Source organism: Pleurodeles waltl, chromosome 2_1, assembly GCF_031143425.1.
Source record: "Pleurodeles waltl isolate 20211129_DDA chromosome 2_1, aPleWal1.hap1.20221129, whole genome shotgun sequence".
Classification (NCBI taxonomy): domain Eukaryota; kingdom Metazoa; phylum Chordata; class Amphibia; order Caudata; family Salamandridae; genus Pleurodeles; species Pleurodeles waltl.
The window spans coordinates 749,362,100-749,387,324 of record NC_090438.1 but is presented as its reverse complement, the minus strand read 5'-3'; the positions used below and the strand labels follow the sequence as shown (position 1 = coordinate 749,387,324).

At 45.9% G+C, this 25,225-nt stretch overlaps 1 protein-coding gene across 3 annotated transcripts in view; it reads right to left on the bottom strand.

Annotated features, from left to right (window-relative positions):
• Positions 1 to 25,225, bottom strand: part of LOC138268128 (enoyl-CoA delta isomerase 2-like) — a 231,173-nt gene that overhangs the window by 86,041 nt on the left and 119,907 nt on the right. For all 3 annotated transcript variants that reach the window (XM_069217539.1, XM_069217548.1, XM_069217556.1), the window contains one exon: positions 6,863 to 6,965. In XM_069217539.1, the coding sequence (XP_069073640.1) occupies positions 6,863 to 6,965 (103 nt within the window). The remainder of the gene's footprint in view (positions 1 to 6,862; positions 6,966 to 25,225) is intronic.

Genomic DNA, 25,225 nt, shown 5'->3' with positions numbered 1-25,225 from the left:
AAGAATATGGTTGGGTCCAAACTGAGGTGGCACGGTGAGCAAAATAATGATGGGTGGAATTCTACAACGAGTCATTGCCAGTGGTTAGAAAAATTGCTAGCATTCCCCATTACCTTTTTTGTGTTCAATGTACCGCCATTCGTGAGGAGGGTATGCTCAGATGTGTCTACTGCTCATTCTGCCACTGAATTCAAGCTGTACCCAGCTGATGAACCCTTATCAGGGCAAAAACAATCCTAGTTTCTTGTGTTCAGGTTCTGTGAGGACCTGGCTTGGCAGTCTGGGCTGGACAGTTCCCATGTAGAGCAGGGCAAAGGCCAATTTTTATGTGGCTGAGTCCAAACTGAGGTGGCAGGGTGACAAAAAAAACGATGGTCTGGAGTGCTACCTCGAGGGAATGCAAGTGGTTAAACAAATCCCAAGCATTCCTCTCATCACTTTTTGTGTTTTCTGTTGAAAGTGGCAAACCATAACTGGATATAGGAAGGGAGAGATGTAAAGGGGAAAAAAGTGCTTGAAAAAGTGAAATTCCTGACATTTCGTAACTTCAAGCATGCTTACTGCACACGTTGTGCAAAGGCACTGGAATTGTGTGATTCTGCTGTGTTATCCATATAGTTTTACTCACAGAGTGAGAGAAGCCAGTACTGATTAAATGGAATCCTTGTGTTTCCAAACAAGACAAAAACCATTCAATGTTGGTAAATAATTTCCCAAAAATATTTGCCGATTGTGTGCAGTTTTCTTCTTTATGAAAACTGTACGTTTAAAAAAAAACATTTTGTACCAATGTGGTTTGAAGTGTCAGAATTGCTAGTTAATGCGAGAGAATGTAACTGTGCTGCTGCTCCAGAAGGTACAGCACAACCATCGCTCCATGCAGTACAGGATGGGCCTCGGTAGCATTTACCCAATGTGTGGGTTCAATGCAGACTTTGGGCCTGATTTTGATCTTGGCAGTATTAACGCCAATCACCTCCTGCGGCAGATTCGAAAATACCATCAAGACGACGGTGCTCCACCTGCTGTATTTAGATGTACAACGGCTGAGCCGCAGACCGCCACAATGGAGTGCTCGACCTAACGAAAAGAAGGCAGGTTCCTGCCGACCCTATTAAGATGTTACAGTTCTGTAGGTGGTGTGCTGGCAGGGGATTGCTAACGGTGGGAGACCCTTCTGGGAGCCAGTGGGCATTGTACAATGACAGTGGCTATCGCATAGAGGCAAGTGACACGCACACTGCATGTGAGCCATATGTGTCCACCTGTACAACACACACCCTATTATCGATTGCCATTTGACCACAACACATCTAGATGCAGAAAACACACAATGCATACATCCATGACACAACATACACACACCAATGATACTACACACATACACAACAACCAATACAATGACACACCCATCTACACAAACACAAGCAGACATAACCACAATTGCACACATCACAATGTTACACACAGCAACAAAACACACAACACAAAAAAAACTGCAGACATCAGACCCACATGCATGTGGCACACAGACAGACACAATCAGATCATCCACTCCAGCTCCCTCAACCAGCCAATCCAATCTCACACATACGTACTGACTCACATACACAAATGAACTCACAATGTCACAGATACAGGTTCACTTGCAATGTGCACCCACAGATGTGGTGAGGTGTGATGCTGTTGCTATTGTGCTGCTAACATTCATTTGGCAATGAATACTGACACCACAATAACAATTGTGTATGTATGTGATATGTGTGATGTACTAGTGTGCCCCCATTATTCTCTGACACAAACGTGTTCCCGACATATGCATGTCAGAGGTATATGAAAAAATAACTGTGGCATGTATATTTCTGCAGAGGTCCAAAACTCATGTTAAGTGACCACACAACATACCCAGTTCATGCAGAGCCCCTACCTTTTAGTCCGGCGACTGCAGGGTTGTTTGCCCTCAGCAGTCCTGTGGCAGCAGCGACAGCGTGTGAGGTCCAGTTGAGTCTAGTCCAAATCGGAAGCACAAACATGGAAAAAGGTTGGTTTTGTACCTCTTCCTCCTCCAATTCACCAACTCCGGTGTGGAAGTAAAACCGCCACATATAGGTTAGCGGGAAGGCACATTGTAATCTGCTGAGTGGGAAAGGTGGCTGTAGTCCCGCCGCCAGTCCCCATCTCCAATCCCACTATCGACGGGGCTGGAGATTCATTACTGAATCGGCAGGACTCAGGGGGTATTTTGCCTATGGTACCGCCCAACATCTAAATCAGGCGGGCAGACCGCCAAGGTGGCGGACAGGTTTTCGAATGGAAATCCAGTGGTGTGACCGTTACCGCCAACTTCTAAATCCATCCCGGTTAGACATGCCATCCGTGGCGTGATCTCCCCTAACGTTTTGCCTCTGCTTCCCAGGTTGCTGATGTGTGCTGGACTCGGTTTTTAATACTCTCAGCACTTTACCACTGCTAACCAGCGCTAAAGTGCAGGTGCTCTTGTGTAAAATGTATGTGTAATTGGTGATCCATGAATGGCATATCTGATTTACTAATAAGTCCCTGGTAAAGTGCACTAAAGGTGCCTAGGGCATGTAAATCAAATGCTACCAGTGGGCCTGCAGCCCTGGTTGTGCACCCATATTAGTGGCCCTGTAAACATGGCTCAGTCCTGCCACTGCAGTGTCTCTGTGTGCAATTTTAATCTGCCAAGTCGACTTGGCAAGTGTACCCACTTGCCAGGCCTAAACCTTCAATTTTCATACATGTAAGGCCCTCCTAAGGTAGGCCTTAGGTAGCCCCATAGGCAGGATGTAGTGTATGTTAAAGGTAGGACATGCACTGATGTGTTTTACATGTCCCAACAGTGAAATACTGTTAAATTATGTTTTCACTGTTGCAAGGCCTCTCTCATAAGTTAACATGGGGTCTGCCTTTAAATATTATTAAAGTGAAGATTCCCTTTGAGAGCAGATAGAAATGTGGAGTTTGGAGTCTCTGAACTCACAATTTAAAAATACATCTTTTAGTGAAGTTGGTTTTTAGATTGTTAGTTTGAAAATGCCACTTTTAGAAAGTAGGCATTTTCTTGGCTTAAACCATTCTGTGACTCTGCATGTTTGTGGATTCCCTGTCTGGGTCAATTTGACAATTGGGCTGTTTGCGAATGCCCTCTAGACAGTGAGACAAAGAGAGCTGGGTTCTAGCCTGCATATTCTGATGAGCCATCTGAGCTAGAGTGGAGGGAGGAGTGGTCACTTACACCAGAGTGGGCTGTGCCTGCCCTCTCGCAATACAGTCTCCAACCCCCTGATGTGCGTCTGGGGCCTAGCATGGGCAAGGAAGGATCTTGCAAACAAGAGAGACTTCCCTTTGAAGTTTACCAACTTCAAAGGCAGAAAGGGGTATAAGTATTGGACCCAAAACCAAGGAATCAAGAGGAACCTCTGCCAAGGAGAAGAGCTGAAGAGCTGAGAAGTGCTGCCCCTGCCTGTGACTGTGCTTTGTTGGGCTATCCTGCAGATGCTGCTTCTGCCTGTGGAAGTGGACAAAGACTAGACGTTTTTTTACATTCCTGCTTGAGAGGTATCTCCAAGGGACTTTGAGTAGAGTCTGCCTCCTATTTTGAAGCCTCAGGGACAGTATAGGCTTCACTATCCAGTACTGAGTCTACATGCTGTGGACTCTAGCTTGCTAGAGGGTGCCATTCCAGTTCCTGGGCCCTGGAAGTGAATTTCTCGTAAAATCCTGTCTAACAACGGCAGACGATGCCGTGTGCTTTCGCTAAGGACGCCGCTGCACGGAAACCACAATGCCACCTGCCCTAAAGCCATGGACCTCACAGAGGCACGACAGCCCCAACGACTCTTCAGGCCTCGCGTCGCTGCAGTCACTGATCCTGCATGACTTCGCTGAGATCAGAGTGTCGTAAGTCCAAAGTCCGTGACATCCAACGCCACTGCAGCGTCTGCGGCCTTGTGACTTCATCGCGACTCCATGAGGTTGCCCTGCAGCATTGTGACTTCTCCGGACTTTGTATCTGCCAGAACCAAGGGACCAACACCTCGCAACTGACACCGCCTCACCTCCACTGCTCTGCAGTAAGGACCTGATGTCTCTTCACGACGCCTCTGCTCCTCTGCCCCGTAGCACCGGCACAGCTTTGGAGTCAGCGACGCCTCGCTCCTAGACTCCGTGCACCAGACCGTTTTTGACTTGTTACACAGGTACTGTACATGGGGGTCCGTACGACTCTGTAAACTGCGCCAGTGGCATTGCATTGTGGGAAACGACTAGGCTTAATACCAACCTGCAGCATTTGGGCATCCAGGCACTATTTTTGTGTTTTTAAGTGCTAAAATCATATTTTAAGTGTTTATTTTTATTGTATTTGGTCTTGTTCATTTAGATAAAATAATAATTATTTTTCTAAACCTGTGTTGTGCTATTTTGTAGTGGTTCACTGAATTACTGTGCGTGTTGGTACAAATACTTTATACATTGCTTCTTAGTTAAGCCTGCCTGTTCACGCCAAGCTACCAAGGGGGTGAGTGGGGTTAACTGAGTGTAAATCTCCTCTACCCTGACTAAAGTGAGGGTCCTTGCTAGGACAGGGGGCAACCTGACTGCCAACTAAAGACCACATTTCTAACAGGCCCTTAGTATCTTTCACTGTACTTCCTCATGTGCACACAAAGAGCGTGAGGAGTGGCTCCACCTGGTCTCTTGATATTGTTAATTAGACAGCTGTTGCCCTGTCTTTTTTCAAGAAATACACTACTGAAAAAGTGACACTGTCACAAATATTAAAATGAAAGCCCGAGACCCAAGCTCCTTTCTGAGCTTCAAATGGGATACCTGGGAAAGTTGTAGCTATGCACCGGGAGGCTGATACGATGGAAGAGAATGTGAAAAGAATCAGCCTATCATGCATTGAGAATGGCCGGGTAAGGACTGGAGGTGAAGAGTAAGGAGCATGTGAAAGAACAAATTAATCTGGCTTTTATGGGCGAATATTGCTACTTACTGGTATTGTGATTGTTAGAAAACAGACGTAGCGGACAGTGCAGAACCGCAGCGCTGTGTTCTCCAGGCTTTTCCCCTCCGAGTACAAAATTGTCCTTCTAAAGGGAAAGTCTTCGCGATTGAGTATTGCCCTGGTGGTTGTGGTCTATGCAGTCAGCATGATCTGCTAACTTGCTGTGCAGAGGCTGTTTTCACTTGTAATACTAACTCCACTCTTTTTCATAAAGAATTACTTTTAGAAAAATAAGAGGATCACAGTTAACGCCAGTACTTTTTAGGACGTTTAAAAAAGTGCACTGAAAATGACTGTGTTGAATAATTACATGTATACGTGAAAAAGCAAAGAATGAGAAGTGATGGACAACATTACGGGGTGGGTGAAATTGTAAAACTCTGCCTACTTCTACTTCGTGAAGATTCTGTAACTAGACAACTTTGTCATCTTCAGAAGGTGAAAGAAAAAGAAAAAAAAAATAGAAAAATCAGCCAAAAGTATCGTTTTTGCATGGGAAAATCGATGCAAAACCCACTTTGAGATAGGGAATAAACGGCACAAATTGTGCAGCATTTTTTAGAGCAAAACTACAAATACAAATAAAAACAATTAACTTTACGACTGGATTAAATGCTCACCTTTGACCAAGGAAAACATGAGATCTCTGATGCTTCAGCTCATGTGAGTAAATATGTGCGAGACCTGTTGCAGTTCCCTGAATTGCCTATAGCACACACCTAGTTTGGTGCAAGCCATGGATGGGCTTGTGGGCGTGAATTTTAAAATCTAGTAATTTTGTGCTTTAAATTGATATGAGACACAATTGAAATGTTTACATTGGATTTTAACATAATGAAAGGCTTAAGGTGGTTTAAGTTGACCTTGCATGTTTTCAAATTTATTTGAACTGCACAATCACACATAACTTAAAAGTGTCATGTTTTCTCTTTCATTATTATATTAATTATACGAAATTCAAATAACGTGACAGTCCTGTTAGCTATTTAACAATTTTATATGTTTCTCCTTTGTTCTTTCTTCAGGTTGAAGTTTGAATGTATGAAAGTTAAGGCCACTCACTTTCTTTGGCTAAATGGATGTTTTCTTTATATATTGAAAGATGCTTTTGTTTTCTTTAGAAGCCATAATGCAGGCCTCATTCATTATAAGTAGAGTAAAAGTAAGATTATCATATGGTCTGCTTTCTGATTTACTATTGGATAGTTCAATGTTTCTTTTAATGACAAAGCACATTGACCGTGTGATTTCTCAGTCTTAAAGTGTATAAAGGAAGCACCAAGATTTTTCCTCTTGTTTTTCTTAGAGGGAAACTCTATGCCAAACCTCTTATTTCACCAGATTCTTTATTTTGTTCCCTTTGAGGTCAGACTCCATGGTAGTAGGTTTATCGGTCTGCACCTAAAGTATCTTCTACCTAATACTGAGAAATCTCTACGACACATTGCTCTTTGGCTCTTTAATTCCTTTTGCTAGATCGTATTGGGTTTTGGCTACAGAATAGATTAGGGCCCAGCTTCCTCTGACAATGATAGTTGCATTTCACAAACTCTGAATTGATTGGCTAACCATAAACCTCAGATGTAAGATCAGGCTGCTCTTTAAGGGTCTGGAAATCTTAATTTTATTTCAGAATCCGGCACAGAATTAATTAACGTGCGCCTACCTCAAGGTTTTGATCCTATGATGAGAGAAAATGCTATGACATGTTTAGAGTATGGATTCAATAATATATATATATTAACAATAGTAGCTAGAAGCAGTCAAAAAGTGTGGTTCGAAAAAAAATACAGTCAAAACCAGAGGAAAAAGCAAATCATCACTCACTCCAACAATACTCCACCATCTCTTGCACTTTTTTCTTTAGTATCCAGAGAGACATTGGCAAAATTATTCAGGTCATTTCCGCTGCAATAGTAATCACCGTTTCCTGCAGTCAAAAGTAGAAAATGAAATGATTATTGCTGGTCATGAAAAAGATCATAATTATTTACTGTTCTCGGCATTTGCCAAAACAAATACATTATAATACATACAAAGATAATTAAAAGAAAACACCTCGGTAAAAATTACAAGACATAATAAATGCAACACAATAAAATTTAAAAACAGTTATTTTTCCATTTCCCTTTCATGATCCAAGCACTCCAAATATACATAGATACCGCACAATAGATATCTGGGTGATCGGTCCTATAATAGAGCGCTAAGGTATCTGTCTAATTGAAACCATTAGTGAAGAATAAGGGGGCAAACCATTTCATGTGCACATTTACTGCATGTAGACAATGTAACATGAAATGGGTAATAGTTTCAGTTTCTCCACTGGCACAATCACGCGCTTAACCAATCTCCCCTGTCTTACTCAATTTGGCAATATGAGCCTTCTGTGGAAGGGTCCCTAGGTGTGATTTTATATATAATGAGCGCCATAGCACAGGGTAGACAGATGTCATCCAAATACGGTTCAAAGTCAACAATGGATTTGTGCTTTAAGAATCCCTGGACCAGGATCCCACTCTTCCTAGACTCATCTAATTTTATTTTTATTTTGAGAATAAGCCTCGTTAATCTTAGTTATCATTTCCCATTAATCGCTGTGGGATCCTTACAAATACTGTAGAGTTTCAGCTGCTTTAAGATGCTGCAAACCTGGTTCCAACAGGGCATCCTAGGAAGACCGGGATAATGGGCTACCTCCCTTAGCGTCCAAGTACGTGCCAGCTAAACAATTTCTCTGTAGCCAAACCCAGTAAATTATTGGGGCTAGGTCAATATTATCAGAAGTAAGTCTAATGCTCAATTCTAAATACAGTGGTGCTAAAGGGCAGCGTACCCCGCCACAGCATCAGTAATGTCCTCAGAAACCTATTCTCAATTTTCTGAAGTACATATAAAGCTGTTTAGCCCCAAATTTCAGCTCCATTTATCACTACTGTAACAGCCTTTGCTCTATAAACATGTGGTAATGTACTCAATGACGGCCCCCTATTCTTTGTTTACATCTAATTACTGTGGTTGCGGCCTACTTTAAAATTGGAGTCGCTTTTTCCCTTTGCTGCTTCCAAGACAGTTTAGCGTCATACCAAATTCCCAGATAGAATATTTTACATGTTCCACAATCTCCCGGTTCACTGAAAAAAGGGCTTTTTAACTCAATCCTTTGTTCTCATATCATAAATATAATCTTAGAAACATTGATAGGTGTTTCTTAGCACAATAATCAAGGAAATCCTTAATCAATTTATGCATAGGAGCTTGGTAACAACAAGCAAAACTGTGCTGTCTGCATATAACAACACAGATGTATGTAAATTATCGGGCTTCAGGCAATCTAAATTCAGATTAGCGAGATATGGTCTGACGTTATTCATAAACAAGGAAGGAAGCATATGGGTCAACACGCACCCTTACTACACACCAGTATTTGAACAAATGTACCTCTATGAAAATTCTTTTCAGATTCTGCAAGATTGTGATCAAATACTGGTGCAGATCCTGCTGTTCTAATGCTAGCCAATGTAAGACCCTACTAAATCAAAAGCTGACTTCAAATCAACAAAAGGTAAAAACAATAGGACCTTCCTTTGTGTCATAAATGTAATACATAAAGATTTTACGTGCATTGTTTGTTGCACCGTTCCAATGCCCCTTCTGAAGCTTGCTTGACTGACTCCTAGATATTTTCCATCTTCAACACATTTGTAAGTGTGATTGGAAAGCACCCTCCCATAGATCTTACTAACCCCATCTAATAATGAAATAAGGCGGTAATTTTATGGTACTATTTTGGCGTTTCTCCAAGTCACAAATAGCATTAAATACCTCAGTGAGAAGCAGAACCCATAACAAAGGATCAGCCTCATATAAATCTGTGGGTATCAAATCAGGGACCGGGGCTTCATCAGGCTTTTGCTGTAATATAGCTTCTTTAATCTCAGATTCAGTGAAACCTCAAGCATCCGCTGCTAGGGGAAATTGGTCGGACCAAGTTATATAACCTGTTGGGGACAGTTCATCTCTCTGAGTAGAGGCAGAAAGACTAGTGACATGTAAAACGTGCACTCCTATACACGTAGCCTTCTTGTCCCTACACTGGTTATAACCCATGTAATAAGCGACCAAAGTTTTTACAATTCTTTTGCATGGCGCCTGTATGATCTTGTCCCTGATCTTAAGTCGCATTTCACACTTCTTACTCTAGATCAATTCTTTGTACTCCTTTCTCAATCAAATAAAAAGTACAATCCATGGCTGTGCTGTCATGGCACCTCACAAGGGCATAACATAACTTCTTACTTAACCAACGTTCATAGTCATACCAATTGCCAGTATGATTAATAACATTTGTATACTCCATACTCTTTGAGGCCATCATAAAGGGTGAAATATTCTCAATGGCTTGCTCAAATAACCTTCTACCATCGGATTCCTCATCCTCTTTCATTAACATCTCCTAAATGTTAGCCTGAAATGAATTTCTCAAACTTTGTGCAAAATAAATGTATTTTCCAATATTCCATCTAACCACTCTTCTCAGATCTCCTCCCTTTGATGCTCTTTCTGGAGTATGTACTTCCACATTAGGTCAGACAAAAAGGGATACAACAGGTGGGTTATGCTCACTATCTGGGCAAAGTACAACCCGCATATTCCTCACCACCGGCCAGGATTCAATATTAATTAGAGTGGAACCAATTACAGATGATCTGCTAATGCTGTGGAAGGGCTCAATTGCAACGGTATCAAAAGGGGTGCAGCCATTCAGTTGTCTTACGCTGCAAAACAAGATCAAGGACGTAAGCCTATGCCCCCCACCTCCACTGGAGCCATGAAAGAGCTGTCCATGAAAGAAAGCAAAAAGAGGAAAATAATAGCCCTAAACTGCTACAATTAGTTAAGAGTTTATCTCTCACACCTAAATAATAATCTACATTCTGTATAGTGCTAAAAAAATCAGACTTTAAAAGTTCTTTAAAGGAATGTCACTATAACCCAACATAGCTGATTTCTTTTTTTTAGGGGAAGAGGTTTTATGTTCAGATTCCAGCACATGCTAAGGACTCTTTTAGAGTCTTAAAGTCGACATTTCCAGATTAAGCAACACTTACTTCAGATGTTTAGAAATGTCCTTGCAAATACAAGTTTGTGACTCAAGCACAACTGTTAACTGTTGTAAAGGTCCGTGTATACTAAGCAACCCTGAAAGGAATCTTGTCCTCTAGGAGGAGCCAGTGTGGACTCCTTACTAATAACCATGGCAGACAAGTAGCCAATTGGCGAACTCATTTTACTGGATCGAGTGGAAATATAAGGACACTGGCCAGCACAGAGTAACCTTCTATTAAGGTGTACTAAAACCACAGCTAAAACAACTGCTCTGTGTTATAACCTGGTGCTAGTTACAATTCATTCTCCTCAGATTCTCTGTTTCCTGCTGTTCAGCCAGTGTGTGATGTTGGAATGTTGATGAGTGCCTGAAGTACAAGTTACTTACCTTCGGTAACGAAATATCTGGTAGAGACATATTCTAGTTGCTGATTCCTTACCTTAGAATTTCCCCCAGGCGTCAGACTGGATCCAGAGATTTTTTCTTCGATCAATACCCTTGTGCGTCGGTGAGTGGCGTCGGTCTACTTCGCAGGCGGCGTAGGCGTCGTGGTCGCCGTGATGACGTCGGGAGTAGTACATAGACGCCACCCTCGCACAGTGACGTCAGTTTCTTTTAACGACTTTCCACGCCAGAGCACAGAGCCGCTAAGAACACTGATATTGGTGCGCCAGAGCTAAGGACCCGAAAGGATGAATCCCTGTCCCTAGAAATCAGTTCGCAAGCGGGGAGGATGGGTGGGCAGTAAGGAATCTGCAACTAGAATATGTCTCTACCAGATATTTCGTTACCAAAGATAAGTAACTTGTACATCTGATAGAGACTTCTAGTTGCAGATTGCTTACCTTAGAATAGATACCCAAGCAATGCCATCCTCGGTGGTGGGCTGCGAACTAAGATCATACTAGAAAGTCCTGCAGGACCGAACGACCAAAGTAGCCATCCCGACGGACTTGACTGTCCAGGCAGTAATGTTTAGCAAACGTGTGCAGGCATGCCCACGTAGCTGCCTGACAGATATCCAGGACAGGAACTCTGCGTGCTAACGCAGTGGATGCAGCAGTGGCCCTGGTAGAATGAGCCCGCAAGCCTTCAGGAGGTTGCTTTTTCGCCAAAGCGTAGCACATTTTGATGCAGAGAAGCACCCATTGAGAGATGGTACGTTTCTGCATCGCCTTCCCTTTCTTCGAACCCACATAGCCAACAAAGAGTTGATCGTCCACCCAGAAGTCTTTAGTACGATTGAGATAGAACGCCAACGCTCTTTTTGGGTCCAGGCAGTGGAGTCTCTCCTCCTCCTGGGAAGGATGTGGGGGTGCGTAGAAGGTAGGCAAAGTGATGGACTGGCCAACATGAAATGGTGTAACCACCTTAGGAAAGAAGAAAGCTCTAGTGTGTAACACCACTTTGTCGGGGTGTACGGACAAGTACGGAGGTTTTGAAGAAAGGGCCTGAAGCTCACTCACCCTGCGAGCAGAGGTGATGGCGATGAGAAAGACAGTTTTGAATGTGAGGAGCCGTAAGGGACAATTATGCACAGGTTCAAAGGGAGTACACATTAAGAAAGTAAGCACAAGATTAAGATCCCACTGAGGCATGATGAAGGGAGTGGGAGGAAATAAGTGGGTGAGCCCCTTTAAGAATCTACTCACAAGATAACATTGCAGACTTCGGGTGGAAGGGCAAATGCCGTCAACTGTTGCCGCTCAATCTCCACGCATGAAGGCGGAGGTTGGACAGGTTCGAGTGGAGGACCGTCCCCTGCTGCTGCGACAGAAGATCCGCCCGAAGAGGAAGTCTGAGTGGAGGATCGATGGACATGCTCAGTAGCTCGGGATACCACACTCTTCGAGTCCAGTCCAGAGCCACCAAGATAATTTGGGGCCGGTGGCTCTTGACCTTCTTGAGAACTCTGGGCAGAAGAGGGATAGGCCGGAAGGCGTAAAGGAAGCCAGAGTTCCACTCGAGACGAAAAGCATCTCCGAGCGAGTGCCACCTTGGAAACTCCAACGCGCAAAATAGCTGACATTGCGCGTTCTCTGCAGAGGCGAACAGATCTAACCAAGGCTCTCCCCACTTGAGAAAGAGACCTTGCGCCACCTCCGGATGGAGACACCATTCGTGATCGACAGTGCGTCGGTGGCTGAGTTCGCCTGCTCTGGTGTTGAGAGAGCCTGCCAGATGTTGAACCATCAGGGTAATGCCCTGATGTTCCAGCCATGTCCAGAGGCGTAGTGCCTCCTGACATAGGGTCCAGGACCCTACCCCACCTTGTTTGTTGGAGTACCACATAGCGGTAGTGTTGTCCGTGAACACCTGCAGCACTTTCCCTTTGAGAGAAGGAAGGAATGCTTTCAACGCAAGTCTGATTGCTCGGAGCTCCAGCATGTTTATTTGGAGTCCCGACTCCGCCGGAGACCAGAGGCCTCTGATCTCCGCCTCTCCCATGTGGCCGCCCCAACCGAGAAGCGACGCATCTGTCACTATTGAGAGATCTGGTTGGGGAAGGGAGAGGGATCTGCCATTGACCCAATTGGGATTTGAAAGCCACCACTGCAGGTCTTCCGCAGTCCCCTCTGAGATCTGGACCATGTCGGAGAGATTCCCCTGATGCTGTGCCCACTGGAACTTCAAGTCCCACTGCAGAGCCCGCATATGCCACCTGGCATGTGTTACTAGCAGGATGCAGGAGGCCAAGAGGCCCAGCAGCCTCAGAGTCTGTCTCACCGAAACCCAAGACCAAGGCTGAAAGATCGGAATCATAGCCTGAATGTCTTGGACTCGCTTTTGGGGAGGATAAGCCCGAAACCGCACTGTGTCCAGAACTGCCCCGATGAAAGGAAGCGTGTGAGAGGGAGTCAGGTGTGACTTCGGCACGTTGATAGTGAACCCCAGCTGGTGCAGGAGGTTCGCCGTAGTCTGGAGGTGTGAGACCACTGTCTGGGGCGAAGGCGCCTTCAACAGCCAGTCGTCTATGTAGGGGAAGACTGAGACCCCTAACCTGCACAGCTGAGCTGCAACCACCGACATCACTTCCGCGAACACCCGAGGGGCACTGGTAGGGCCGAAAAGGAGCACAGTAAACTGAAAGTGCTCTTGAACTACCACGAATCGTAGGTAACGTCTGTGGGCAGGCAGGATGGGGATGTGGAAATAAGCATCCTGCAAGTCCAACGCTACCATCCAGTCTTCTGGGTCCAAGGCAGACGGAACCTGAGCCAGGGTGAGCATTTTGAACTTCTTCTTGAGGAAGTAGTTCAGGTCCCGAAGATCTAGGATAGGGCGCAAGCCTTTGTCCTTCTTTGGTATCAGAAAGTAGTGGGAATAACAACCACGACCTACATCTGGCACAGGGACCCTTTCTATAGCTCCCTTGGCCAAGAGAGCCACGACTTCCTGGCGGAGAAGCACCCTCCGAAAGGGGATGGAAGGATGGTGGCATGTGTGGTGGTGCGGATTCGAAAGGGAGGGAGTACCTTCCGAATTATTTGCAAAGCCCACCTGTCCGTGGTGATATGTTCCCAGTGGGGCAGGTGATGGTGGATTCTGCCTCCTACTGGGTGGGAGTGAGGGGATGGACTAGGAAGGTTTGGAGGCTGCTGCGAGGGCAGGGGTGGACTGGGCAAACCTCTGGTTCCCTGTCCCACGACCACGTGGGGTTCCACGACCCCGGCCATGCATAGGCTGTCCAGCGTGCATAGCCCGGTGGCTGGGTTGAGGACGCGACAGGGCACCCCTTCCGTGGCCACGAAAAGGACGAAAAGCAGACTGTGGGGGGTGTGTGACGGCAGAAAGGCCAAGGGACCGAGCCGTAGCCCTGGACTCCTTGAACCTCTCCAAGGCCGAGTCCGCTTTGTCTCTGAAGAGACGGGTGCCATCAAAGGGCATGTCCATGAGTGACTGTTGGACATCCCCCGAAAAAGCAGAAGTACGTAACCAGGCATGGCGCCTCAAGGCCACTGTCGTAGCAACCGATCTGCCCAGAGAGTCGGTCGTATTCAGCCCACAACGGATGGTGAACTTTGCCACGTTTCTCCCGTCTTTGACTGCTTGGAATACGATAGCACAGGCCTCCTCCGGTATCTGCGGCAGGACTTGCGCAACCGTATCCCACAGGGAGTGGGAATAACGGCCCAAAAGGCAAGCGGTGTTCACGGACCGCAGCGCGAGGCTGGAGGAAGAAAACTACTTCTTACCAAACTGTTCCAGCCTTTGGGATTCCCTATCTGGGGGTGCGCCAGAAGAAGAAGACGCCTGGATAACAAGACTCTCAGGCGTAGGATGTTGGGACAGGAACTTCGGGTCGTTCGGCGCATGCCGATGGCGGCGAGCGATCGTCCTGTTCACAGTAGCCCCTGTGTTGGGTTTGGACCACGTACCCAAAAGGACGTCATTAAATGGAAGAAGGGGTTCAGAAGTAGAAGCCCCAGGCTGAAGCACCTCTGTCAGGAGGTTAGACCTGACTTTGACAGTAGGTAGCTCAAGGCCAAGGACCTCAGCCGCCCTACCAACCACCATACCATAGGTAGCTCCCTCCGCCGTAGCCACGGTAGGAGGAGACAGCATGCCAGAGTCAGGAGAAGTATCAAGACCACTGGCTTTGCCCAAGTCCTGTGCCCAGTCCATAGTAGGGTCTTCTTGGTATTCATAAGGGTCCAGGGACCCCTCCAATTCCTCCCCATATTCATGCCCATAGGAAAATGGGTCAGAATCAGACCTCGGGCGAATAGGGCCCACCGAAGCTGATGGCGGCGTCGGCCGACGCCGCTTCGACTAAGAGTCGTCGGGGATGAGAATTGGGTCGACGTCGATAGTGGGCACTACCGACGTCAAGAACGTCGCTAAACGACCTGGCGCCGGGGAAGGTCTCGAGTGTGCGACCGGTGTCGGGGCAGATCCGCGCATGGATCCAGAGGCGACCTCGGTGGCCGGGGCCGAAGCTGCTGGCGTGGAACCCGAAGGCCCCTTGGGCCCGAAGGCACCATATCGGGGTCGGCACGTCCAAAGATGAGGCGAATGGCCTCGTAAAACTCTTTGAGTTGGACGGGGGTCGCTCTGACTCTGGGATACTCAGGGAAGCGCGGAGCCGACCCAGGCGTAGGCTCCGAGGACAGAGGCCTAATTCGTTGATGCTCGTCCCGCGTCGCGTCGGCCGAGCGACGGGGTGAAGTCGGAGAGCAATGGGACTTCTTCGACGACTTCTTTTTCTTACCGTGACCCGACGATTTCGATGACGGCGAGTGGTGGTGGCTCCGCGACCGATCGAGGCCTTCCTCTCGAGCGAGATCGGGACTTACGCGGAGTTGAGTGCCGGGCCGCCATCAGCTTGAGGGACGGCTCCTTCAAAGTCTTCGGATGCATCGCCCGGCACTCGGAGCACGACTTCGGGTTGTGGTCGCGCTCGAGGCACCACAGACAGACACGATGAGGGTCCGTCACCGACATCATGCAGTGACAGTCCTCGCAGTCCTTGAATCCGGTCTTCGGGGACATCCTCAACGCACCAAGTTCGCACCAAAAAAGTCAACAAAACGGTTGAATTCAGCCAAAAAATATCCGAGGGTAGCTCTCTCTCGGATCAGCCCGTGGCCCGGAAAGAAAAGAACTGAAGTCACAGCGCGAAGGCGGCGTCTATGTACTACTCCCGACGTCATCATGGCGACCACGACGCCTACGACATCGACCGACGCCACCTACCGACGCGCAAGGGTATTGCTCGAAGAAAAAATCTCCGGAGCCAGTCTGACGCCTGGGGGAAAATTCTAAGGTAAGGAATCTGCAACTAGAAGTCTCTATCAGATGAGACAGACAGAGAGGCTGCTGCTCCTGGTGTTTTTTTTTACTATGTAACCTACACGTAAGGAAACTCATGAAACAAAGGAGTGAAGAAAAAGTGACGGCACAGAGGAAAAGAAATGCAAGAAAAGGAGATGTCCTGAACCCCCCTAGTGTCTTAACCCATCAGATAGCCTGCAGACTGAGATGGTGGACTACTTAACTGTACACATATGAACAGACGCTGTCAAGCAGTCACTAATTTTGAGTCAGGCCTGCTGTGCCTGATAGGAACTGTGTCAGATGCAGATTCAATTGATTTGATATTAAAGGGACTGCGAATACTGAAGAAGAGGCCTGCTGAACTTCGCATGCACACAGTTGATTTAATCTGTGGAGTGCAGTGAACTGGAAAGCAGTCAGCATTCCTGGTGGTGAGTGAACTGGCAGCAAGGATAACAGTATATCAGAGGACAGCAGCATGTGTCACCTAATTTGGAGGCTGACCCATGAGGTGCGTTGTTGTTAGAGCTAAGACTGAGTATTTACAATTGATTTACTGTGAGCCCCTTCGTGCGAGTGACTTGATGTACTGTTATTTGGGGGCATGGACTGTTGCTATATGATTACAAGCATTGCCATGGGAAGGTGGTTGCTCACACGTGCACAAAGATAAAGCGATCGCAGCATCATGTGGTGAAGGCAGTGCGTGTCATCAAGGGCACATGCTCTGCTACTAAGCAAGATTTACCTCATGTTGTCATAGCGGAGGAGCGAGCACTTGCATATCAACTTTAATTCTTCCATTATCTGTAGGAATTACAAGCACGTGCTCCTAGGCTAGAGGGAACAAAATCCTGAGGGCGCCCACATTGTGATCAGTGTTTTCTGGGAATGCGTCAGGGCCACAAGTGATGTAGCAGCTAAAGACTAGTGCGGGAATCATTGGTGTCAGAATTATTGTGTAAACATGTCAAAGCGGCGTGCAGCGTTGCTATTTGAAGTCAAGCCACTTTGCAGGATCAATTTCGGAGACATGCAGTTTTGCTGATGCTCGCTTGTTTTGCAGGGATAGGTGGTGTATACATTTGTGCACATAGGAGCACCTAAGGAACTGTAAAGAGTCTTTAAGTACTGCATCTACGTCCAGGTTATTGTGTGTAGTTTGGATGAGACGGAGTGGAGAACTTTGTGTTACCTCCCATGGTTATTTTTTTAATGTCATGCTGATTTTGCTGCAACATATACTGTCATGGGTTCTGTTTGGCATATTGGGTGATATATAGCTCACCATAGTGGAGAAGTTTGGGTTTGTAATTTTTATTTTTAAATGTCATGCTAATTTTCCTGCCACAGTATATATTTTCAATTGTGCCACTTTGACTGAAGTTGGGTCAGGGTGGGTGATCGGATGATCAGGCGGCCATTGACTTGTACCTTTGGGACTGCCTTTGGCCATCCTTAGACACACAGACAGCACAAGACCTGGAGGCGCCATTCACAGCAACGGAACTTAAAAGACCCCTTGGAGAGCTCCCTGTGAGGAAGACACCAGATCCTGGCGGCTTACCGGTTACTTTTTACAAAGTCTTCCACTCCTATTTAAAGGATCATTTGCTTAGGCTCTACAACTTACATACTCATGTCACTGGCCTCACACCCACCATGTCAGATGTGGAAATTACGTTGCTCCCCAAACTCGGCAAGGATCCTACTCTTTGCTCCTCGTATTGTCCAACATATTTACTGAACACGGATGCCAACATTTACACCAAGATGCTGGCCAACCGGCTAGAGTCTCTCCTGATGGATTTGACTGAACCATATTAAGTGGGTTTCAACCAACACTGGCAAGGCCCTGATAACACTAGATGCCTTGTGCACCTAGTGGAAAAGGCTTGTATGCACAACATTCCTGTCCTCCTCCTTTCCCTAGAGGCTGAGAAGTCTTTTGATAGAGTCAGCTGGGCCTTCGTACGTGCAGTACTTCTTAAGACAGGTCTCAGCCCTTATATGATCAGCAAGATCATGGCCTCATATATCGAGTCCACTGCATGCATCAGGGTGAATGGCCGGCTCACTAGATCTTTTGTGCTCCTGTGGGGTACCCTCCAGGGCTGTCCCTTATCCCCCTTACATTTCACCCTAGTGGTACAGACTTTTGTGATTTGCCTTTGGCTGTCCTGGGACACATCAGGCATCCAGTTTGGGGGCAAGAATAGAGTGGTCCCATAAAGTTTCCCTTTCTGACAAGAAATTCACTCCCTTTGGCAGCCTCTGATAGATTACAAGTCCAGATTGGAACACCTCTCCTTCCTCCTGCCTGGGATTTGTGCCCTCTATTTGTTTGACTGAAAGCTTTCCACACTAGAGCCACTAACTTCCTAAACACTGGAGATGGCCTCGGGTGTTCCTGGCACTTCCAATTTGCCCGTCTTCCTCCCCCAGTAACTCCTCCTTCTTGCCTCTTCCTTTCCCCTTGCTTGTAGCTTACGACTGCACTATTGCCTGGTCTGGGTGGACAGGGGTGGGGGGTGAGGGAATGGAGGAGAGAGTATGTACTGTAGGGCACAGGTTTTAAACATTGTGGTTTCCCCATTATATCTGGTTGGGCCTGTTGGCCTTGTGCCTCCCGCCTTAGGGCAATTCTGGCTACAGTTTCATGACCATCCCGCCTTCGCCTCATTGCTGCCTTTGGGCTCTCCTCATCGGTGCTAGGAGTGTAGCTCATGGCAAGTCTGTTTTCTCATACACGCAAGACAGGTTACGTGGATTCCGAGTTTCCCGGATGCACATTGCACACATAGACCATGGTGTCCCTTTACACCCTTTGTAGACGCTCTCTCAAGTAGTAACTTTGTTACTGGTCCATCTCTCCCTGGTGGAGCATTGTGCATGCGTCATGGCAACAGAGTAATGTCAATGTGACCAAATGCCAATGCTTACATGTCTCTTTGCGGCATGTTTCTTGCACTTGTACTGACAGTATGATTTGCTGAAAATTCAAACAAATTATTAACAAAGTGCTAGTGTCTACTATGGCAATATGTGTTTTTTTGGGTCTAAAAATGTTTTTGCCATTTTGTTTAGATTGATGAGGGCACACCAACTTTCCCCAACTGTTTTGCAAAAAAAATTTTTTTAAACCACGACAAAGCAAAAATGCTGGAGGCCAAAACCAGACCATTGGAAATGCTTGTTACAAGTGTACTCTTTAAACTAAACAGCATGACATGGAACAGTAGAGAGGCTCAGAATTAACAATGGAACTGCTTTTCATGGAAAAAAAATGATGAATGTATAATATGGTCTCCACAGAGTAGTGGCACAAAACCAATAAATTTAAGTTTTGTTTATTAAAGTAAATTAAATCATTCTGAATATGAAGCATCATAACAAAATTAGTAAAAACTGAAAGTTAACGCTTGAGATAACATAGGGCTTCTGTGTCATCAGTACAAAACAAATGGACACCACAGAGTTTTCCAGAAAATGTATTTAAAATACGCCTGCGAACAAACATTGTGAGAAAGCCTCTAAGATGGTTCAGGAGGATAAACATTCACCATTGCAATCAACTGTGATCAGCAGGTCATGAGCTCAATGCCAACTCAATCTTTCATTCTTCTGAGATTGGTAAATGAATTACCCTTTCATTTCGTCATGGTCACAGCCTTATTTAGAAATCAGAGGTGTGGTACAAACTGCAAATCATAAGCAAGAAATTATAAAGCAAAGGTGAATCTTAGGAACAAGTAAGACCTGTGAGTTAAGAAGCAGCAGGGACTGGGTAGACCGAATGGGACTGGTCTTTTTCTGTGGTCACATTCCATTTTTCTATGAACCATCGTACACTGGACCTTCGCAGAGTTGCCATTTACTCTTGTAGAAATAACAAGTATTGTCAAAACCAAAAGGTATGTTTTTTTTTTTTTGTTAGGCAACGTGCTTGGCAAAAGCTGGAGAACTGTGTCGTGCCCAGGGCCTCTATCCTGAACAGACTGCATTAGCACACATACATTGTATTCTCAAGGAACAGTGTTATGAAAAGGAGCCAGAAGATTAACTTTGCATTGTAAGTAGCCAAAAAGGCATACACAAAGAATATTGAATTTAGACACTTTTGGTAAAGGACCAGTATTTTTGTAAGAAAGTCTATGAAAAAAAGCTGTAAATCCACAAACACAGTATGGCAGAAAAGCAAAACAAATGAAAACATAAGGGCAATAAGTGAAGAGCACTGCGTTGTTAAAATAGGCTAACACATCCATACAGCCCATACCTCTTAACTAACAAAAAGTCAGAAATCAGCAATTAGAATGTCATCGTGTCAACAAACAGAATATGTCAAAGAGCAGAAACTACAGCCAAACTCTGCTGAGTGAGTTTGTGACACATACATTACTATGATGTTCTAAAAGAAGTCACGAGTGCTGTAATATCAAGGTTTAATTAGCAAATGGCGAGGGCGCAAATTATAGTTACCTTAGAGCATGAGTTATAGTTACTTGAAATATGTCTAACTGTAACGGCTGAATTTCTACGGTTTTGTACATTTAAAATGTGAGAATAACTGTCACGTCCCTGTAACCTTCGTTTTTTTCAGTGAATTTCTATATTTTTTTTATTTTACATAAAGTAATTTTAATTACTATACATCAATCCAACCACCACGGTGCACAGTGGGACTTGGCCACATGGCCTGCAGCCATCCCCCTATAACCACCCAAACCTGTGCCTCGCAAGGCCTACGGCCGTGTGCAGAGGGGGTTGGCTGCAGAGCCTGGCCTGTGTCCAGGTTCTGCAGTCAACAAACTTAAGGCTCCAAACTACAGTGTCACACACGGCCGAAGGGGTTTGGAGCTTAAAGGTGGCAACATTAAATATATATATTTAGGGGGGGTTTGCACGGGCCCCCTACCCATGCCACCTCCGCCCTGGGGCTGCAAAATAAAAAAATAAAAAAAACTTGGGATGCACGCAGATCCCCCCACCCCGGCGAGCACAACCTCCATGGGACATCATAAAAAAAATATGGGGGGGGGGGGCACACAGACCCCCGGGCCCTGGAGACCACCACTTCCTTGGGGCTACATAATAAAAAAAACTTAGGGGGTGCACAGACCCTTCCCTCCGTTCAGGGGCCCACCACTTCCCTGGGACAACACAAAAAAGAATATGGGTGGGACGACTACCTGCCTGGGGCTTCATACTAAAAAGAAACAAGCTTAGGGGGGCCATGCAGACCCCCCACAGGGACCACCACCTCCCCAGGGCAACATTTAAATAATATATAGGGGGCCTCACGGCCCCCCCCCCCCCCAGTGACCTCCACTTCCCCAGGGCTACATTTTGAAACTATGTGGGAGGGGGGTGGCGGGATGTAGGCTTGCAGACCTCCCCCTCTACGCTGGGGACCACCACCTTCCATGGGCTATTTAAAAAATAATAATGGGGGCCTCAAGGACCCCCTAGGATCCCCTGGGGACCAGCAACTCCCCAGGGCCAAAGACCTTACTTCAAATAGAGAAGGGGGGGCGGTGGTGGTCCCCGGGGACGATGGTCCAGGGACAGCCCCTCTAAAAAATAATTTTGTAGCCCTGGGGAGGTGGCAGTTCCCTGGGGGGAGGGTGCGGCACTATTACTTTTTATATATGTTGTCCAGGGGAGGTGGTGGCCCTGCATACTTCTAATACATAGCCCCGAAGGGTCCACAGGACTATTCCATTAAATTATTTTATGTTGAGCCCCAGGGAGGTCGTAGTCTCTGGGGCACGGAAGGAGTGACCACTGCATATTTATTAAGCATCGACCCGGGAAAGTGGTGGTCCCCAGGGCTTGTAAGAGGGCTTGTAAAAGCCCTAGGAGGGGGACCAGTACGCCCCTTCCTTTTTTTTTTTTTTTTTACCCCATAGAGCCCCCCGAGACCTGGCCTATCCAGGGAGTGTTTTTTTTTTTTTTTTATCTTGGCAAAATTCACAGATCCATTCGTGAATATCACCAAGATTTTTTTTTTTTTTTAAAGTAAAGAATTTTAATTCTGTGGTGGGGGGGGTAGTACCAAGACTAGGGAGTTAGGGTAAACCTATAAAGCCCACTTTTTAAAAAAAAGTTTATATTTCAGACATGGCTGAAGCCGAATCTCAAAATTGCTGCCAACACTTGCTGGTTGCAGTGCTGGCAGCCAATCAGATCTCTGCACGATGCTAGGGAGGATTCGCAAAGCTTTCGTGCCTCTAGAAAATAGCAAATCCATGCGCCAACAGCAATGCAGTGATTGACCGTCCACAACTTGAAAGAAACGTTGTGGCTGACATTTTGTTCATCAGGACTCGGTTCCCAGCGGGTAAAATAAAGATCAAAGGTAACAGAAGGGGTGAGGGTAGAGTTACCCTGGCTTCATGGGACCTAATGGAGGGTCTGACATGGGCAAGGAATTGTCCAAAACCTTTTTTTTTTTTTTTTTAACCACACAATGAGCTGCTGATCCTCCCCAATCCTCACAGATTCAGGTGGATCCAGAGATCCAGACCACAATTAAAAAAATATATATATAAAAAAAAATATATATATATCAATCTGCAGATGGACCCACAGATTTTTCTGAGAAAAAAAAATGGTCTCCTGCTCTCTTCTTTTATGTTTCTCCGGGTGTGGCAGGTCCCGGGGGCATTGGGAGCTGATAAAAAGAGGGGGCGCATGGGGTCCCCCCCATCCTAGGGCTTACAGTAGCCTCAGGGACCACCACCTCCCAGACACAAAAATATGCAGGGGGGGGTTACTCCCCCCAACCCCATGCCCCGGGAACCACCACCTCCCAGGAGCAAGATACATTTATCTTGATAAACTTCTAGACCTGCGAAGGACACTCAGAGGACTGCCATGCTGCCTGTGGCCTGCTGTGTAGTTAAGAGGACTGCCTGACTGCAACAAGGGGAGTGCCCTGCTGCCTGCCCTGTACCCTCAGAGGATGACACTGCTGCTTAAGGCCTGCTTTTGTGCTGGAACCCAGGACAAACAGAGTGATGCCAAGGGCTAACTGACTGGCCTCTTGATCACAGCCTCAGGGACAGAAAAGACCCCAATCATATTGACCTTGCACCTGGTCCCAGCATGAGGATGTCCTGACCATTCAAGTGGTGCCCCTCTATACCTGGCCCTTGGAAGTGGTGCTAAATGTGCCAAGATAGCCCAAATCGAAACCTTAGGACTTAGAAAGTTTTCAGGCAAAAACAGTTCTGAAAACCGAGAGGAGACTGGGACCTACCTGCTCCCTGATTCGCCCAAGGTGCATAGCTGCTACGTTCTTCTTTGCAGCAGCAAATCCTGTTCAGCAGCTCCTCGCAGAAGAGATATCCAGCCTCATAGAGCCCTCATCCTGCAGGTCTAGTAAAATTTTTAAGCTTTTTCAAGCCCTGGTATAGATGGAGAGTGCAATATATTATTTATTGACATTGTTTGGTGTGGGGAGGGGGCCATTTTCATAAAAGGCAAAGTGATGGAGGAGGACGTTGAGGAGGACGTCTGGGAGGGAATGTGTCCGGGCGGTCCACCACCACGCCAGCAGGACACTGCCAAGGCATATTACAGCTCATAATATGGTGGGCGGAGTCCTGCTGGTGTGGCGGTATCGGCAAGAGAACAGCCTCTGCACCGCCGAGCGCCAGAACGAATAATGGCTACTCTCCAGCTCAAAAATGGCAGTGAGCAGCCACCACTCATAATATAGCGGTCTGCTGACTGTCAGCACTGGGGGTCGTATGGCGGGTTCGGCTTTGGCAGTCAATGGAATTGACCGCCAAAGTCGTAATGAGGGCTCTTGTGTCCATTTCGGAACTGCATAACTTGACAGCTATTATTCACTCTTTATATTTTACCAAATGAATTGACTCTGGGTACCTTGAGTTCTTGATGAACCTACAAGCCCTATGTAACCCCACAACCAAAAGAGTCCAGCAGATGTACCCAAAAATCTCCCAGAGCTGAAAACATTTACAATAGAAAACATAGAAAGAAATGGCTGTTTTTTTAACTCAATTTCAATATTTATTTTTCCCACCTTGAAGAATCTACACAAATGACCCCTTTCTAAATTCAGAATTTTGTCTACTTTTCAGAACTGTTTAGCTGTCTGGGATCAACCATTGATTTCATACCCATTTCTGTCACTAACTGGAAGGAGGCTGAAAGCACAAAACATAGTAAAAATGGGATATGTCTCAGTAAAATGCCAAAACTGTGTTGAAAAATTTGTTTTTTTGACTCAAGTCTGCCTGTTCCTGAAAGTTGGGAAGATGGTGATTTTAGCACATTAAACCCTTCGTTGATACCATTTGCAGGGGAAAAAACAGAAGCTTTCATCTGCAGCACTTTTTCCATTATTCCCTAAAAACCCAAATTTTAGCTGTATTTTGGTGTAAATTTCTCGGTCTCCTACAGAGGAGCCAGCAACATCGGGGGACCTTTAGAATCCCAGGATGTTGGGGGAAAAAAAGAAAAATTTGGCGTGGATAGCTTACGTGGACAAAATGTTAGGGGGGGTCTAAGTGCGAACTACCCCAAATGGACAAAAAAGGGGTTAAAACACAGGGGAGGGGCGCAAGAGGGGGCAGCCTCTAGGGGTTAAACATGGCAACTGCTCCACAAACAAGTGCACTTACAAAGATTACAAAGGAGGCAAAACCAAAACTTCTTTCTCTATGATGCGTTTTTGTTCGTTTTTTTACGACTGCATGAACTCTGACAAATAAGTAATCCAGTCTCTACCCTGCTCTAGTTACGGCTTTGCAGTTTCTGAATAAACCAAGCTTTGTAGAAAGTCGAGCAGATAAGTGTCTCAAAAAGGCATGTTTGAGTCTAACCTTTTCGAGGTCCTTGAGCATTAGTTAGGGGCAGCCTCTGCAGGTTGTAGCATAAAAGGGTCCTTGACTTGTGGTTAACCAGAGGCATCATATCATGATAATGCGAAAGGATCAGAGTCCTTAAATGTTAATGATAAACCAATGGAAAAAGATAAGATAGTAGAGCAGGAAAACAAACTTACAGGAAAGCCCAGCCACACTCTCTCTACTCATTCGTCTTACTGTCCTGTCGCTAATCGTAGTAGAAGAAATATCATTATTATTGTAGCTTTGTCAAAAGCAGAGGAAGAGGGGTGACATATCCACATAAATATCGTATAAATGTCGGTTTTATTTTATTAAAATGCACGTGTCTGGCAGAAAGGAACGCCTTTCTACCAGATACGTGGATTTCAATAAAAAAGACATTTGAACAGCAACCCTGAAGTGCGGGTTTTCTTCCGT